This window comes from Serinus canaria, chromosome 11, assembly GCF_022539315.1.
Source record: "Serinus canaria isolate serCan28SL12 chromosome 11, serCan2020, whole genome shotgun sequence".
Classification (NCBI taxonomy): domain Eukaryota; kingdom Metazoa; phylum Chordata; class Aves; order Passeriformes; family Fringillidae; genus Serinus; species Serinus canaria.
This window is the reverse complement of record NC_066325.1, coordinates 6,124,887-6,141,746: the sequence shown is the minus strand read 5'-3', so window position 1 is coordinate 6,141,746 and position 16,860 is coordinate 6,124,887. Positions and strand designations below refer to the sequence as shown.

Sequence of the window (16,860 nt, the reverse complement as noted above, 5' to 3'; positions counted from 1 at the left end):
GTGTCTTTTGATTAATGGAACTTATTTGGAGTGGCCTCTCCCAGCCCTCCCCCTTCCAAAGTCCTCCACTGACTTTTGAGAATTGAGTGATTTCACTTAAAGCAGACAAATAGGCCCTTCAGCAAGGAGATAGCTGAGCTCTAATATTGTGGGCAAAGCAAGCTCACGGAGCCAGAGTTGTGTGTGTGTGTGTGTGTGTGTGTGTGTGTGTGTGTATGTGTGTGTGTTTTTAAAAGAAAGGCTTCAACTCTGCCTAGACAAACACAGACCATTTATTAACGTGCGTACAGCCGTGCTATTTTGCAAATCCAGCAATTCTTATAAAGCTGCAAAACAGGACATAAGGCTGAATGCCTTCTGAATTAAATTAATCTTAGCTAGGAATTAAGAGCATCCTCGCTTTCACTTTGGAAGAAACAGGTCAGTCCAGAACTTTGATGTATTAATGCTAGCATAAAGTGTTATCTTAATACTCTCTTTTATACTTACAGGACATATCATCAGCCAAATGTCTTTTCCTTGTACATCTGACACTGCGAGACATTCGTCCTTTAATACAAAATTTATCTTATTTGGCACTATTTACCTAAACATGGTCTGTTGATAAAGTCCTGGCTGTACAAATGGAAAGGCAGTTGACTAAATCCCTTATTATAAATAATCACTGTCTATCTTTCAGTGTAAATTCAAGGACATGTTCACTTTCAAGCTATCAGTTCAATTAGAAAAGGTCTATTCACTGTCGATGTCTATATCTCATGAAAATAGGAAAGCACAGTTAATAAACAAATCAAACTATTTTAAAAAATAGCACAGTGGATTATGAATTCTAGAGCCCATGCTGATGGTGACACTGTCAGGACACATGCTATACAAAAATATATACAAACAGTGGTATCTAAATTTTTTATGCTACCTTCAGGATTTAAATCTGACCTTTGTGCATTCCCTCTCCAGATCTTTGACATTATTTCAGAAAAGAACGTCTATACTGTACCAAATATTAAAATTTAAAGAATAAGTTTGCACACATATAAAATGCCAGTTAAGCCTTTTTCAATTTACTTCTTTCTGTTAAGAACAGGAAAACTGGTTTGAGGTTGTGAACAATTGTGTGCACAGTGAGGGCTTGGGATTGATGCCTGCCCCAGAGCTGAGGAGCAGGACCAGAGGCTGCTCCTGATCTTCCTGATTTTACTGTAATGGCTGGGGCAGTTTCTATATGTGAAAGGCTTTCATTGTGTTAGCCATGTGATTATAGAAAAATCTCTGTTCTTTCTGTAAGAAAGGAACTCTCTAGCCTTTCAGGTTACAGAAAATGCTTGAAAGTAGGAATCCAGAAAGCTGGAAAAAGTCCAGAAACCCACAACCCTCTTCTGCCAAGATTTCTAAAATATATAAATTTTTTTATATATATTGCACTATATTAATCACATCCTATGGAATTTAAAGGAGCTTATCCAGTGGCCTGGATCTTGATACCTGGAGGCTCAGATGGAAAGGCTCTGTATGCAAGATCAGTACTGCTCTCCTCCATCCATGTGCTTGTCTGAGATCAGAATTTGGCTCCTGATGGGTATTTCCACACAGTATTTACCACCCTAGAAGCAGTGATTATATTTAATGGGAGAATTTCAGTTGACTTCTCAATATGTATTGAGTTGACCTTTAAGTTAAACCACAGATTAATTTTTTTTAGTTGTCTCTTTAAGTACATTTATAGACCTCTCTGTTCTGATTAGCATAATGGTAGATAGAGGAAAGTTACCTGCCTCAGATTATTTGTTGAAATCAGAGAAATTGCATCCTTTTCTCCAGCAGGCAAAATATTTTGGCCCCCTCTAACCACTGTATGCATTATTTTTGTTGCAGAATGGTTTTGGTTTATACACAGAGAAGCCCAAGTGGGTATCAGTTTGCTTGAAAGCCCAGAGCCTGCCATTGATTTCACATAAGTAAATCTCCTCCCTGGAAGTCAGTGGAAGTCAATGAAGCTTCCCTGGGATTGAGTGGCTCTCCTGCAGGCAGCAGGAGCAAGGCTTTGGTGTGCTGGGTGCTGCTGGCAGTGATGCTTGCCTCTTTGCTACCTGACATGCTGAAAAAGTTTTTCAGAGATATGTAGGGAGCTCCTTGATTCTAAATTATTGAAAATATACCCAGACACCCTAAATGGACACAGTGTCTCACTGCCTGTAGAAATTTGGACTTCTCCAATTTTGTTAAAAACTAAATCCTCAGTAGCATCTGTTCCTCTGTATACTGACTGCCACAGGACCTGTTGGAAGGAGATTTTGGTTTTGTTTCCTTTGACATCTGAGGGTTTTGCTGCACGTTCATCTCGTGCCACCCTTTCCTAGGTGGCAGCTCATGGCTTTAGGGATGTGGGTGACAGCAGCCTCAGCTCTGGGTGTTGATTGTTTGTCTGTGTGTAACCCATAGAGCAACCAGCTGGCTCTGTGTGCCCCCAGTGATGGTACAATCCCCATCCTCCCAATTAGCAGCCATTTGTGAGCCCACCTGCCCACAGCTTGGGATGGCTCTGGGTCCCTGCACAGGTGCTGGGCTGCTGGACCCTCACCTGCACCCTCACCACATAGAAATAAATGCAAAGATAAATGCAGAAAGGAGCACAGAGTCACAATGAGACAATGGAATGTGCCAGCTTTTACCCCCAGGCAAATTTTCATGTCTCTTTTAGGAATCTTTCTAAATAAGGGCCAAGCTCCAAGGCCCCAGCTCAGGGACAAGTTGGGCTCATGCATTGTGTGAGCTCCTGTGAATTCCTACACAAGTCTGTGGGGTGACTTACAGGCTTTGTAGTATGCATAACCTTCAGCAATTTGCTGAATCAGGGCCTAAATACTGAAATATTCTTCAATAGTTCTGGCTCCACTATGAAACTCTAGAAGGCACATTTCCCTCTCAGTGTCTCTCCATAAGACCCATCAATGATAATGGAGTTACATTAGGCACATCTAAAGTTAATTATACAGTTACCTCCCTCTTGGCCTGTTTGTCAAAAAGAATACAATAAAAAAAAAATCCTCTGTCTTCTAATATCTATTTTTATTTGAATTTTGATCTGCCATCTAGGCAAAAGAGTAAAGACCACACTGAGAAGACCTTTGGTAGGTGGGTCTGGATCTCTGTTAGCTGAGAGCCAGTGTGGGAAATGTTGTGTTAAGAAAATTTTTAGGAAAAATTCTATGGAAACCAAAGCAAAAGAATATTTTGGGCAGGCTCTTCCTTTTAAAAATTAGGTGGGTGGCTTTAAGAGATGCTGATTTATTTTGGAGTATGGGTTTAGAGGCATGCTTCAATTAGAAAAAACAAATTCTAATGTTCACTAAAAACTCAGGAATTTATAATTCAGAGAAGAAGTTGAATGAAACAGTAGATCCAGAAATCTTGCAATTCACTGCATTTTGAAAAAGAAATATTTTTAGTGTTTGTTTGGCTGATTTTTTTAAACATGACTTCACATTTAAATATGGTGAGAAAAAATCCTCTATCCCAAGCACAGGTCTCTGAATATCTTTATTTTGGTATGTGAGCATATTGCTGGGGGATGCCAGGTTTGCCTAGGGATCCAGTAGCTTTGACATACTCTAGTTTACAGTACCTGGAGTGTGCTCAGTTGCTAATGCATTTTGCATGCAAGATCGCTGTGCTTCAGCATGACAGCCAGGAAAAATGTCACTTTATTTTTAATTGCAGCAGGACTTAATTTGGGGGAGAAAAAAAAATCAAAAATTAAAATAGCTTTCTTTGTTAGAGAATTGTTCTACAAGAGTCCAGTCAGAAAGCTTCTGGTACTTAATGAAGTCCAATTCCTCCCTGAGCATTCCCATGAGCTCCCATGGAAGCCAGCAGGAGTTGCACATGGGTACCGAGGGCAGCATTTTGCCCTTAGGACTGAATTTCCCAACTGACTATTCTTTTAGACTCTCTTTTGATTAACAATCTGTTTGCAGCAGGCTAGGGCCAGGGAGGCAGTGTATACCCCACTGTTCAAATCTGTGGCAAAATATTCTACAGAGAGCTACTTAATAAATATCAACTTGCTCCAATAGTCTTTGAGAAATACCTCAACAGATAGCAATCAATTGAGGGCTGAGTTGGGAAAAAAAAATACAAAAGGACATCAAAGAGGTTCTCATTCCCAGTCTATTGCTCTATTTAAGGGTCCTATAATTCGGTGAGGTTGTGTGCTAAATAATTTGTAAGCCTTCAGAACATCCAGGTTATTGTTTGTGGACAGATGGTGCATCACATTTTATTGCTTATTCCTTCTGTGGTTTCTCATATGCAGGACTGATGTGCACTCTGAAGTCTTTGTTTCCTTGCTAAAATCTCTAATCTAAAACAGGCAATCAAGCACACAGACAGTGCTTCAGAAAGCATAATCATACTTTTAAAGGGGGAAAAAAACATTTCAGCTGCAGTTAGGAAGCAGATGTGTTCCCTGAAAATGTAAAAGGTTATCAGAAGTATTAAAATAGGGAAATAGACACGGAAATCGGGAGCGCTGGGAAGAGCATGCATTTTCTCCCAGTACTGCAGGGTAGGTGTGCCTTTTCCTAGGCTACCTGCTTTGTATCTGCCTTTCTGTGGAGCTGGTGTAGCAAAAGCCTTCGGAGACCGGCTTTTGCTTCCACCTTTCCCCTGAGATTGGCAGTCTTTGTCTTTTACAGGCAAGGAGCAGCCGTGCTGTGATCCTGGAACCGCTGCTGCCCCGAAGAGTTAAATCATGTTGATATACAGGAAGGAAATGGAATAGACTAACTCTACTCTTTTCTTCCTACGGATTTTTCTTTTTATTCTGAAGATAGAATTACTGTTTGTAAGCATCTGAAAGTCATTAGTGGCTCTGCAGTCTGTCAGGTGCCGACGCAAAAAACTGCTGAAACTGAACGGGTTCCTGTGCGGAGTGCTGGGAATTTGTCATGTGCTGATGAGCAGTTATAATAATATATGAGCAAATCACAAGCATTCTGCAAATTAATCAAATTTTTTTTCCCCTTCTCCCTTGTCTCTGGGAGAGTGGCTTTGCCGGCAGACGTAGGTGAAGCAGTTTTACTCACAGATGGTAGCTCTGGCATCAGATGGAATTTATATAACAGTAATTCTGATTTCCTGCCAAAGTAGCACTGAAAACACCAGGGAGATTGTACAAGACAAGTCATGTGGTTTTGCTGAGGTTGTTGTGGGAAGTTTAAGGGGGGAAATCTCAAATTTTCCTCTTTGCATTTATTGTTTTAGCCTGAAGGGCCAGAAATCGTACACCATTCTGCCATCGGCGAAATCCAACACATCTTTTTTTATGAATTGCGCTGAAAGAGTGCTTCCCAGCTGTTGGAACTGCTGGTGGGGAGGGAGCCACATGACTCCTCATCCTTTCCCTTTCCATACAAGGATTAAAGAGGGGAGGGTTCAAAAGGTTGCTGCTCTACATGTTGGAGTGAGGCAGGGTCTCCCTTCCCAGGAAGCGATGCCATGTTCACTTAGGTTATACTCCCTCTGGCATAACAAAACACAGGGGGCTGTTCAGGGCTTCAGGAAACACACTGCCAGTGGGTCTCCCTGCTCATTAAAATGGGAGGGTTTTGAATGAGGTTAGTTGGGTGGATTAAGGGTATTAGTTGCGTCTCTGATGGCATTTCCAGTTTGATCAGTGAAAAACAGAGACGTGGGTTTTTTTTACCCGTTAAGGTAAGTGCTTGGTGCACTTGTTATTTGGCTTTTGCACAGATGAAACATGCACTGATCTGATGGCAGATCCTATCCTGACTCAGAGCAGCACAGATCTGTTCAAGCCACAGGCTGGCAGCAAGGATGAGAGAGCAGAATAAGGCCCAGTGGCTTCTGAATTGGATCACGTTTTTAAAAACAAAAGCAGTCTTCCCTGGAAAAATATGACGGTGTTTTTATAATAGCCACATATTGAGTAATGCATGGAGCATCGCAGGACTGCTGTGACACTAAAAGAAAAAAATAGAGGCAAGCAGAATGGGAGAACTTTCAGGGGCTGTTTTTAATAAAGAGGTGAATTCTTTCTGCAGTAGGAAAAATGATAAAAAGATGGCGTATCAGCTACATTATGCAACAAAGTAATGCTGCTGTGTTTTTATAATGTAAGGCACTGCCCATTTGTTTTGGTTTACGTGACTGCAGTGAAATAAGTGGATTAGACTGAAACTTTAGCATGCTTCATTGCAGCTGGTTGCAGACATCTGTCATTCCTCAGCCATACATTCTGGATCATGCCAAGAAGAAAAAGCAAAGTCTGACACCTTTCATTTTAGAGAGCCTTTTATAGAAAAGAAAAGGAGAAGGGGAGAAAGCATTTCCTTTGTGACTTGATAAAAAAGACACTTTTTTTCTGTGACAACACCAACAGCACTTTCCAGAGGGAGAGGTCCTGCAAAGTTAATGCTCAATTTACTCTTTGCAGACCTTTAATTTTTACTGTTTGATCTCCTGGTTTGTTGAATGGGATATAATAAAAATATGTTGGTTTATTTTTTTTACGGAAACATTAGCTATATGCACACCTACATCAGAAATGTGCCTGGTGAAAGGGTGGGTTGCTGTGAGTTCCCACTCAGGCTGTGCTCATGGTAATGCTGTGCTGTGATGGCACATAATGCAGAAGCATTGCCAATAATGAGTGGTTCTGAGAACTCCACTCACCAAATCCCATAAACAGATAATAGTGATGTTTTAGCAGAATGATTAGTGGGGTTGTGAGCTACTCCTGGATAATTTGAAATATTAGCTATTAGTGAGCTAGATATTTGTTTACTTAATGTGTTTTGTTCTTCAGTCTCTCTACTTACACAAGCTGGAATTAGAGAATTGTGAGGGACATGACAAGTGATAATGTGACAAAATACCTTCTAAATTACCCCAGTTATGTGAAAAAGCAACAACGAAAATGAAAGGAGAACATGGTTAGTCTAAGATACATCATACATGCAGAAAACAGACACTCTAGCTTAGGATCTCACTTCAGCAGATGTTATAGCACATGGATAATTCCATCCCTTCCCACCCAGGTGATTTACAGGCCCTGGGACTGGGGGGGAGGCTGGGTATCCTTACGGGGCTGTGCACAGAGGGGGCAAGTCTTTGTATGGTTCAGGCTGTGTGACTGACCAGTTTGACACCAGCTAAGGATGTGACACATCCAAATGATGGCAGGAAAGATTTAAAAAGCTGAGCGTGAGATTTTTAGAATTCCATTCTGCCAAATAAAATAAATAAACTCAAGACAGTTACCCAGAGTGAAAGAGAAAATTCTATTGCACTTATGAATTGCTAGGCAGAATAAAGGATATTTGGTAGCAAAATCACTAACAAGGTCTTTCCCATTAGCTTCTGAATTGAATGTTCTCTTTACTAAAATCCCAGTGCCACCAGTATAGCATTTATTCTGGGAAATCATAGGTACATTAAATTCAAATACAGCTTCATTCAAGAAGTGGTAAATGCTCCCTGAAATAATAAATATTTACTGAGACAATTAAAAATTATGACAGAACATTAGCGAGAAAACTTGTGAATGACCTAGTAGGAAAACTGAGATATTTTGCTCAAGGGGGTTAGAATGGGAATATAATGTTATTGAAGTGATTAAAACAAGTAAAGGAGTGAATAGACATAGCAATTAATTGAAATATGTAAGTAAAGGCAAAGGTGGGACTCTGAGCATGTAATTTTGATGATCAGAAGAACTTGGGGTTAGTTAATATTAAAGAAAAGTCTGTCAATTACCTTCAAAATGTGTTTCCTTAGTTGCAGTCTCCCCAAAGCACCAGAGAAAGGGAGGGCTGTGAGGACTGTGCCCTGCTCACTCCCTGGGCTCAGGTACCTCTCCCCTCTCATGTGGAGGGGCCCAGGCTGCAGAGATGAAAGGACACATCAGGGTTTGGGAGAACAGGGATTGGTACCAATCCAGGAGGAAATGGCTGGACATGAAAGCTTGGCCAAAACACAAGCTGCTGTGAGTTTAGGATTATGAAAAGGATTATGATTCCTGTAACCATTGCCATTATGACTTTAGTCAGAGTTTGCCTGCTTTTTAGAACAGGTATCTAGTGCCCTTGATAAGAACTCTGTCCTCTACTTATGTGTATAAACCAAAGTAAATAAATATGTAAAATTAAATGTAATTAAATTGCCCAAAGCATGGGACAATGATAGTCTGGCATTTCAAGCTCAATCAATGACAGCATTCCCACTAACCTCGTTTGGAGCCCGCTGAGGCTCCGGGCTCGTAACTCATGTTTGTCATGTCAGAACCTGAACTGATGCCATTGTGCACAGGGCACCATGTGTGCACCCACCAGCCGAGGTCTGAGACACGCAGCTCCTGAGAAAGCACAGCCTTCTGTGCTTTATCTCAGAAATGTAGCTTTGCAGGGTTCCCATAAGTTTAATATTTGTTCAGGAAGACCTTTTCAGCTATTCTGCTGAGGCTATTCCTTTCTTCCAAGAAGAGATCCATTTCCCTTCTAAATCAAAAGTTCCTGTGTGAATAACTTCTTCTGAAAAAGAAATTCTGTGCTGAGTGGCTGGAGCTGAGTAATTCTGTTGTTTTACCAACTCTGCAAGAAATGGGAAATGTTTGTTTTCCCAGGACTTGCAAGTCTCTGTTACACCATCAGTGATTTCACTGCCCATTTCCTAATTCTCTTGTATTTAGTGCACTACAGATGGCTAACAAGTTCATTACTCTACCTCCAAATAATTATAATTTCCATGTTCCAGATACTAAAGGAAAAAATGTTAAATTAGTGATATTTTCCATAGTTTTGTGAGTGAATCATTCAGTAATTCATCACCATATTGATGAAGGACATCAGTAGAATTTATCAGGAGTGCCCAGGTGCCTGTTAACCTCTGTGTCAGAGCAACCTACACTTGGCTGTGTTACATAGCAGGGCTGATTTGTTGGTGGTTTTCACTTCTCTTGCTTTTAAAGGAAACTTCAGTGTGTGATAATTAGTGACTGTAGCCTTTTGAGACAGGAATTGAATAATTATTATAAGAACTGTTTTTATTTTAGGGGGAATGTGTGAAATTAACATAATATTTTAATAATATGTGTTAAAGGCAAAGTGTAGCACCAAATTTTGCTTTTCTGTGTCGTCATTAAACATTTTAGTACACTCATCAGCAAGCTGAAATACTTATTTGGAAACACCAAGCACTGGGTAAGGCACTAACTTAAAAATAGGCTCCACCTTTGATTAATTTCAGAAAAGCCATGTAGGTATCTGAGGGTTTAACTCCATCCAATGATTGAAGTTTTTTTGTTCAAGTAAAAATCCTTGATAAAATCAGTTAAAGATTAGGTCTTTTTATTTTCCAGCTCTTCTGCAACCAGTGACAGTTCAGTGAATTGCCACCCTACCATTGCAGGTGCCCATACACTGAGTGTCCATCTCTGCAGGACACTGGGAATGCAGTGTCATGTGGTGCTTTGGGGTGGGTGCTGACCTTGGCATGTTTTTCTTTTTTCCAGACATCCTTATATTGATTTAGGATCAGGCTGGTGGCTGTGTTTTGTCATGTGCTGACCCCCCCCCCCCAAAGTTATTCTCCCCTAATTAAGATCTTTCCAGTAACTCACAGCAAGAGAAAGGCTCTTCCAGGTGGCAGCACGTGAGCTGCTCTGAAGGGCTCCATATCAGTGAGGAGGGATTTAAGTAAAGACACTGGTGCCATGGGCAATTCATCTGAGGACCTCTAAGGACTCAGCAGGACTGAGCCTGGCAATGAAGGAATTCAGCTGAAAGGAGGGTGATCAGGGGGTTGCCCTTGCTTTAGGAGTCCCAATGGAAACATGTAACCCAAAGCCTTAGCCTTGGTCACTGGAAGTGTTCCTTGGCCTTCCTAAAATCCAGATATCTCTGCATTTTTTAAAAATGTTATTCCAGAGGAAATCACCAAAAATACCTCAGATAAAGCTTTTTAATTTTTATGACTTTTCATGGTCAGCATGAAATAGAGTTTTAAAATTTAATTTTGGGGTTTTTTTGTAATCCAAGTAACATATAAACTTCACAGAATATTGAAATTTTCCCAGAAGATCATCTTGGTTGGTCTTGGACCTGTGCGTAAATAAACATATACTTTTCAATTGTTTTATAAAAACTTTTATTACAGATACCAACCTGATTGGGTGTATTTTAATCTGTCTGGTATTTGGGGAGTTTCATAAAATGCATATTTTGAGACCAATAAAGTGGAATGGCTCAATCAGAGCCATTATTGTCTATTGGACAAATATATTTATTCAGCATTTTCCCATCCATACTGTTATGCTCCAGATCCGAATGGCTGCTTTAGAGCCATTCTGCTCTCCTGGGTAATGCATGCAGTACTTGGGATGTTTGCTGTGGATAGGAAATGTATTTATGAAAATTTATACGTTAAAAAAAGGAAATTGCACTAGCCAAGATTTAAATGAAAATAGTTTTCCCTTTGCAAATGCCTGTTATTATGCTCTAATATACTTTCAAATGGCAGTGTTCACCAAGATGCCTGGGACCTGGAGGCTGTGGTCTGAGAGAGACATGAGCTCAGCCCAGCAGTCACTGCCAGAGAACTGGAGATGCTCAAAAAGCCTCTCTTCAAACACAGAACGCACCCGGCCATCGTTGCCTGCTGTTACTTCTGAGGCAGCACGCGCTTCATGTGCTTAGAGATGATTGTACCTCAAATACAACCTTGGGTGGGGGAAAAAGGACTCAAAGCAGCTCGGGGGAGAACCTGGGGAGGTGCAGGCTTACTGAAGGTGTGAGTGCAGGCTTTGCTGGGCAGCAGATATGTGATTACATGGACCATTCCACCAGCAACATTAGGGGACCAAGCATCCGGGTGCATCAGGCAGTGCCCATCCATCCTGAGCCCCTGCAGCCACTCCTGCTCCAGTGCCCAGGGCTGGCCAGAGCTGTCCTGCCCGTGGGGCACTGCTACACTGGCCCAGCAAGTCCAGTCCAGACCGTCAGTGTCCAACAACCCAACTAAAGAGATTTGTTTCTGAGAAATTCAAGCCTTTGAGGCTTTTTCAAATATCTCTTTGCGAGGGAATAATTTGTTTTAAAGAGGTAATTGCTGTTATTTTTGATTTTCACCAAAAGGATTTTCTTAAACCAGGCAAAGAAATCTGAAATGAGTTTGCCGTATTGCATCTCAGTAAGTGCTATAGCCATTGGCCATCTAAGGAAAAACATTCTGTCAGATAATCATGGCCATTTTTGCATTTTAAGGGAACAAATGTCATATCTAAGAAACACATTTTATTCAGAGCTTAATTATAATTTATAGTACATTGCACAGCATTTGTTTTCTGTTCATCATGCTATTGCTCTTCTGTCTTTCCCCTAAATTTATGCATTAAATCGTGTGTGTGTGTGTGTGTGTGTGTGTGTGTGTGTGTCTGTATGCGTGTATCTGTGTATATATGTACACATATGCAATATAATACAAAGTGGTGTAGTGGGGACAACAGACGGCTTGTGTGTGATGTATTATTGGCATTTTTCTTTCAAATTACCATTTTCTTGCTGCTTTGGGAGAAAGCCATGATTTTGCTGTGATTAGTACACTTTTAACAATCTGGAATAAATTCCTGATCTTATTCATGTGACTAGCTCAATGCCCATTTTTACGTTTTAGTGCAAACCCCTACATATGTGCCTGCAATACCACAAAAATAAGATGTTTCTTTGTGGAAATTTTATAGAATTTGGATGCCGATCAAATATTTTTAGAAGTGGAGAATTAATGCGGCTTGACCATGTAAATGATTTTTTTAATGAAAAAGACTTTAGTATTCATCACTCTTTCTCTCTCTCGTTTGTGTATTCCTTTGTGCTAATCTTAAATAATGGATCCATATCAAAGTTAATAAATTAGTAACTATTAGCAGTGTTTGGATTACAGTGAGTAACCCAGTGCCACTTCATTGACATTGACTTTTTATGTGTTCCAATAATACATTTTGAGTTTTAAGGATTACACAAAGCAAAATACGGTTTGGCATGTACTTGAATCTTTAACAACTCTTGGGCAATGGTTTTGTTTAAATCCAAGGCCCTTCCTTGAGGTAAACTTTCATTTAAGTGGCTGTAAACCCCAGACTGAGATCCATGTCTTTCTCAAAACCTACAGTTTCTGACTGTTCAGCTGATGCACCATGTTGGGCTGCATCAGTCATGCCATGTTATGAAACCTAACGCGATGTGACTGATGCAGCTTGACATGAAGTGTCACAAAGCAACATATCACATCATAAACTTGAAAGAAAAGAAAACAAACTTTACTTTTTTTTTTCCCTCAAAGCCTAAATTAATGAAGCAGCATATATTTTTTAAAAGGTGGACTAGTTTCAAACTCTGAGGGATTTTTCTTAATATGGGTCTGCAGAAAACTTTTCCATCCTGGCCAGAAGGTACCTCTTATCCATGCTCCTTGTGCTCTCTAAAATTCAGTCAAAACTAGAGAAGATGATGAGCCTGGGTCCCCTCAGCACTGCCACCCCTCCTGGGTCTGATCCTGGAGGTTTAGATCACTTTTAGAGGAGAGGCTCCAGCAGGTGCTGGAAGTGATCACCCCTCCTTTAGCATGTATGGGGAAATCCATACATGCTAAAAGTGCTCTTTGAGTCCAGCCATCACTGTTGTCATTTTTAGCTAATTTTGGTTATTATTTTCTGCTCTTCCATTTCCTTAGACTGTCAGCTTCCATCCAGAGGATTGCAAAGTCTCTCCACATGCTCAGTCACAGCCTTCATAGAACCTAGCTCCACAACAGGATTATTTCAGCTGCAAACAATACATTGTCCTCTATCCTGATTTTTGATCAGAGAAAGATGCACACCATAGTTTGCCCCCCTCGTTCACCCACTTTCATTCTAATTGTTTTTACTATGATTGCAGTGCATATCCCATCATCTCCTGAACTATCAGGAAGATGTCTTTCTTCTTTTCTTTTTTGTCTTTTTTTTTTTTTTCTGGAGGGCTTTCATATAATTTTATTGGGAGATATATAGTGGGTAAAATGCATATGAACTATAGCTTGCTAAGGAAGGACCTACCAACCACTGCTAGATAAAGCATTATAAATTTATTGCCAACTTATCTGGGAAGGGTTATTTTAAGAGCCTGCTGCCCACAACATGTTTTGGAGCTAAAATTAATGAATGGGGATACCTAAAAGAAATGGGAATTTTCCTTCCCCCCTTAGTTACAAGCAAATTGCAGATATTGTTATCTTTGCAAGCAAGAATAATCTCTACTTTTTGTACTACTTCTGCTGTAAACAATGTACCGCTTGCTTTCCTATGACCCTCACTCTGTATACATATTTATATATTATTCATATCGGATTAAAAATGAATGTGCTCTTTACCACAGTTGTACTGCATAGTGACAATACAAATTAACTTATTGTGTACTTACTTTTCACAAGGCAGTGATGTGAAATTTTGATGGCCTGAAAAAGTAAGTCATGGGAGAAGCAATGCAGAACTGAATCCTTGTAGGTGCACTTTATATTGTCTGATTTATTAAAGTGCCTTGAATTAATAAATGACATTCTCTGCATGGAATTTTGAACACGGGTTTGAACTTGGTTCAGTGGTGGGCAAAAAGAGTTTGCTTTTAGTCTGGTGCATGTGAGGTGGTTAGCTCCAGCCATGCTTTCTGCATTCCTTGCTTAGAGTTTGTTCTTTGCAGGAAAGAATTAGGATGGCTGTTTATTAAGAGCTGGTTGGTGAGATCACAGCATCATGGACTATTGGGTGGGAAGGGACACTAAAAATAATTTCATTCCAACCCTCCTGCTGTGGGCAGGGACACCTTCCACTATCCCAGGTTACTCCAAGCCTGGAACACTTGGAGGGATGGTGCAGCCACAGCTTCTCTGGGCAACCTGTGCTAGGATTGCTCTCACAGGGAAGAATTTTTTCCTAATATACAACCTAAACCCTCTGTCTGTCAGTTTGAAGCCGTTCCCCCATGTCCTGTCTCTCTAGCCCCTTGTAAATAATCCCTGTCCGTCTTTCTTGTCAACCCATTAAGGCACTGAAAGGCCATAATTAGGTGACCCCTGAGCCTCCTCTTTTCCAGGCTGAACCACCCCAATTCTCTCATGCTTTCCTTACAGGAAAGGTTCTCCATCCCTCAGATCCTCTTGGTGCCTCCTCAGGACTCACTCCAACAGCTGGAGGCACAACGTACATAATAAAGAGGCACATTGGGGGCTTTGGGGGCAGTAACACTTCTGGCAGTCTTCAGCCTATGAAAACTAAGGGGAAAGGGGAGCTTTCCATCCTTGAGGAAGGAAACAAGGCTGCATTCATGGGGCAAGGGCTCAGGGCACCAAGTGTCCTTCCCCTGGGTAGCAAGCAGAATGTTTTGGGGGACCCAGCCTTCAGGTGGTGGTGCTGTTATTACAGTAAAAATGGCAAGTTGTTTGAGCAGCCCAGGGCACTAATGCTGGTTCAAGTGAATTCACTCTGCTACAGAGATGCTCATCTCCTGCGCCAGCAGCTGCTCATGCTCCCATCTCTGCTGGGAGGACCATGGCAGCATTTCCACTCCAGTACAGGTAGCATCAGACCAGTTCACAACAAATATCTATTTGTTTAGCTGGTAAATTCCCCCCTAAAAGCAAGGGGAGAGGGTCCAGCCCCTTTCCCATTACAGGAAGCATAATTCTCCTCCTCTGCTACCCCAGCATCTCTTTTATGTCTGCTAAGTAGTACCACAGCAGCAAGGGAAAATGTGCTCTTCAAATGTGGAGATAGGGTATTGTTTTTCACTTATCCTGGCTTTATGTAGATGGTCTGGCACATTTATTTATTCATTTATTTGAGCAAATTAAAGCAAGCTAAGCGCATTTGACCTCAGATGGTCCTGGTTTAAGTTAATTTGAGAGACAAAGCTCATAAAGTTCCAGTAAAACACATCAACAACTTCCCAGCATAGGTTGAAATGTGATTGTTGAAACATAACCTCCAAAACCAGATACAGCATGGAGATTTGAAGTCACAATAATCTGAAAAATATAGGAGAGCATATTGATAAGCCCTACTGAGAAGAGATATCTTTCATTCATGCCTTTGTTACACAGTTGATTGCTGTTTTATCCACATGAAGTGCATCTATCAGATTTTGTGCATTAACATTCCTTTTCTAATCTGGCTTGTACATTTAATTTTAAAGCTGATGATAACCTTGGGCCCTGGTCCAGCAAACACTTACATGCTTGCGTATCTTTACTCACAGGAGTAATCTCACTGGAGTAAATGTTTGCAGGTTTGAGGCCTTGGCTATCTCAATCCATTATTTCTTTCCATTAAAAAGTAATCTGTGCGATTGAAATAAAGCATACAATTCTTTACCCAGAAACCCACCCAAAGACAAAGTGTGTTTATTAGACTAAGGGTCTGCACATTGTCATCCTTGAATTGCACTTCAATAAAAAAGATAATTAACAAATGTAAAGGAAGACAGTTTCGTACACTCTGTATTTACAAGAGCTCAGTTTGGATCCTGGGCTGAAGGATTTACAGCTGGGGCTGAGGAGGGAGATGGATTAGCTGCACTGCTCTGGAAATCCTAAGCAGAGAATTTTTGAAATGCACTTTATTGAGGAAGGGTGATGGCCCCTCCCAGCAGAAGAGGGGCTCCGGAGTATCCGGTTTGTCCGGGCTGTGCAATGTCCATGGGCAAAAGCAGAAACTAACCGGGCTGTCGTCTGTCACGCAGGTCACCGGCCTTTCCAGTGCAGATACTGCCCCTACAGTGCCTCTCAGAAGGGAAACCTGAAGACCCACGTGCTCTGTGTGCATCGCATGCCTTTCGACAACAGCCAGTACCCCGACCGCAGGTTCAAGCGCTCCAGAGTCGACTCGGAAGCCGCTGGGAGTTTGGAGGAGCCGGCGGCTGCCAAGGCAGGGAGCTCGGCAGAGCTGCCCGAGGAGGGCACCAAGGCCCAGGAGTGATGCCCAGTGGGTCCAGCCCTGCTCTGCTGTAGCCTTTTACCCCGGCTTTGGACTCGTGGTTGGTGAGGGCTGGCTTCATAAACCCCTTCCAGGGAAAGGGATGGCATGCCAGTTCCCAGAAGGGTCCAGAATGCTGAAAACATTCAAATATATGTATATGTACATGTACCCACACATGTTCATATATATATGTGTTTTTACAGACACAGAGATATCCAGTCATACCCAAATTGAATATATATCTACATACACACACACACAGAAAATACACACATTCCATACATATGTGTCTGTGTGTGTAAATATATATATTACACATGCAAAATAGATTTCCAGCCCTTGAAAATGGCTGCTAAACAGTTACCTGGCAACTAGTACTTCCAAACAATATAGGTGCGATAATAAAGTGATTTAAAAATGTTAGCAGTTCGTTAGTTATTTAAAAAAGCAGGGCAATTTCAAACTTAAAAGTGGTCTTTGTCCAAAAATAATGCTCTTAACAGAAAAATGATACCCTCTAAACGATATAGTGTTGCCTTGAAGATTGAGGGGCTGTGTTTTCATTGTTGAAAACACCTTTATAATATGACACCAGCTGCTGTCATTTGCCTAGCATAGTAATGAGATGTCTTGGTAGACTGCCATGGTGCCAGTCTGACTGGAGCTGTCATTGCAGAGAAAATCAATTCAAGTGGTGTTGCAACTGCAGTGTAGGAGAAACCTTAGACGGCCCATAAGCTGGGGTCAGTACTGACCTATTTTGAAAAGTATTGTGATATTACATTTTCTTTTTTTTTTTTTTTAATATACAGCCAAATGAATCAATGGTTAGAAAATAA

General features: G+C 41.0%; 1 protein-coding gene across 4 annotated transcripts in view; it reads left to right on the top strand.

Annotated features, from left to right (window-relative positions):
* The window catches only part of ZNF536 (zinc finger protein 536), a 344,640-nt gene that overhangs the window by 325,500 nt on the left and 2,280 nt on the right, over positions 1-16,860 (top strand). For all 4 annotated transcript variants that reach the window (XM_050979000.1, XM_050979001.1, XM_030227630.2 and 1 more), the window contains exon 9: positions 15,786-16,860. This exon is cut by the window's right edge and continues 2,280 nt beyond it. In XM_050979000.1, coding sequence (XP_050834957.1) covers positions 15,786-16,021 — 236 coding nt within the window. In that variant the 3' untranslated portion in view covers positions 16,022-16,860. The remainder of the gene's footprint in view (positions 1-15,785) is intronic.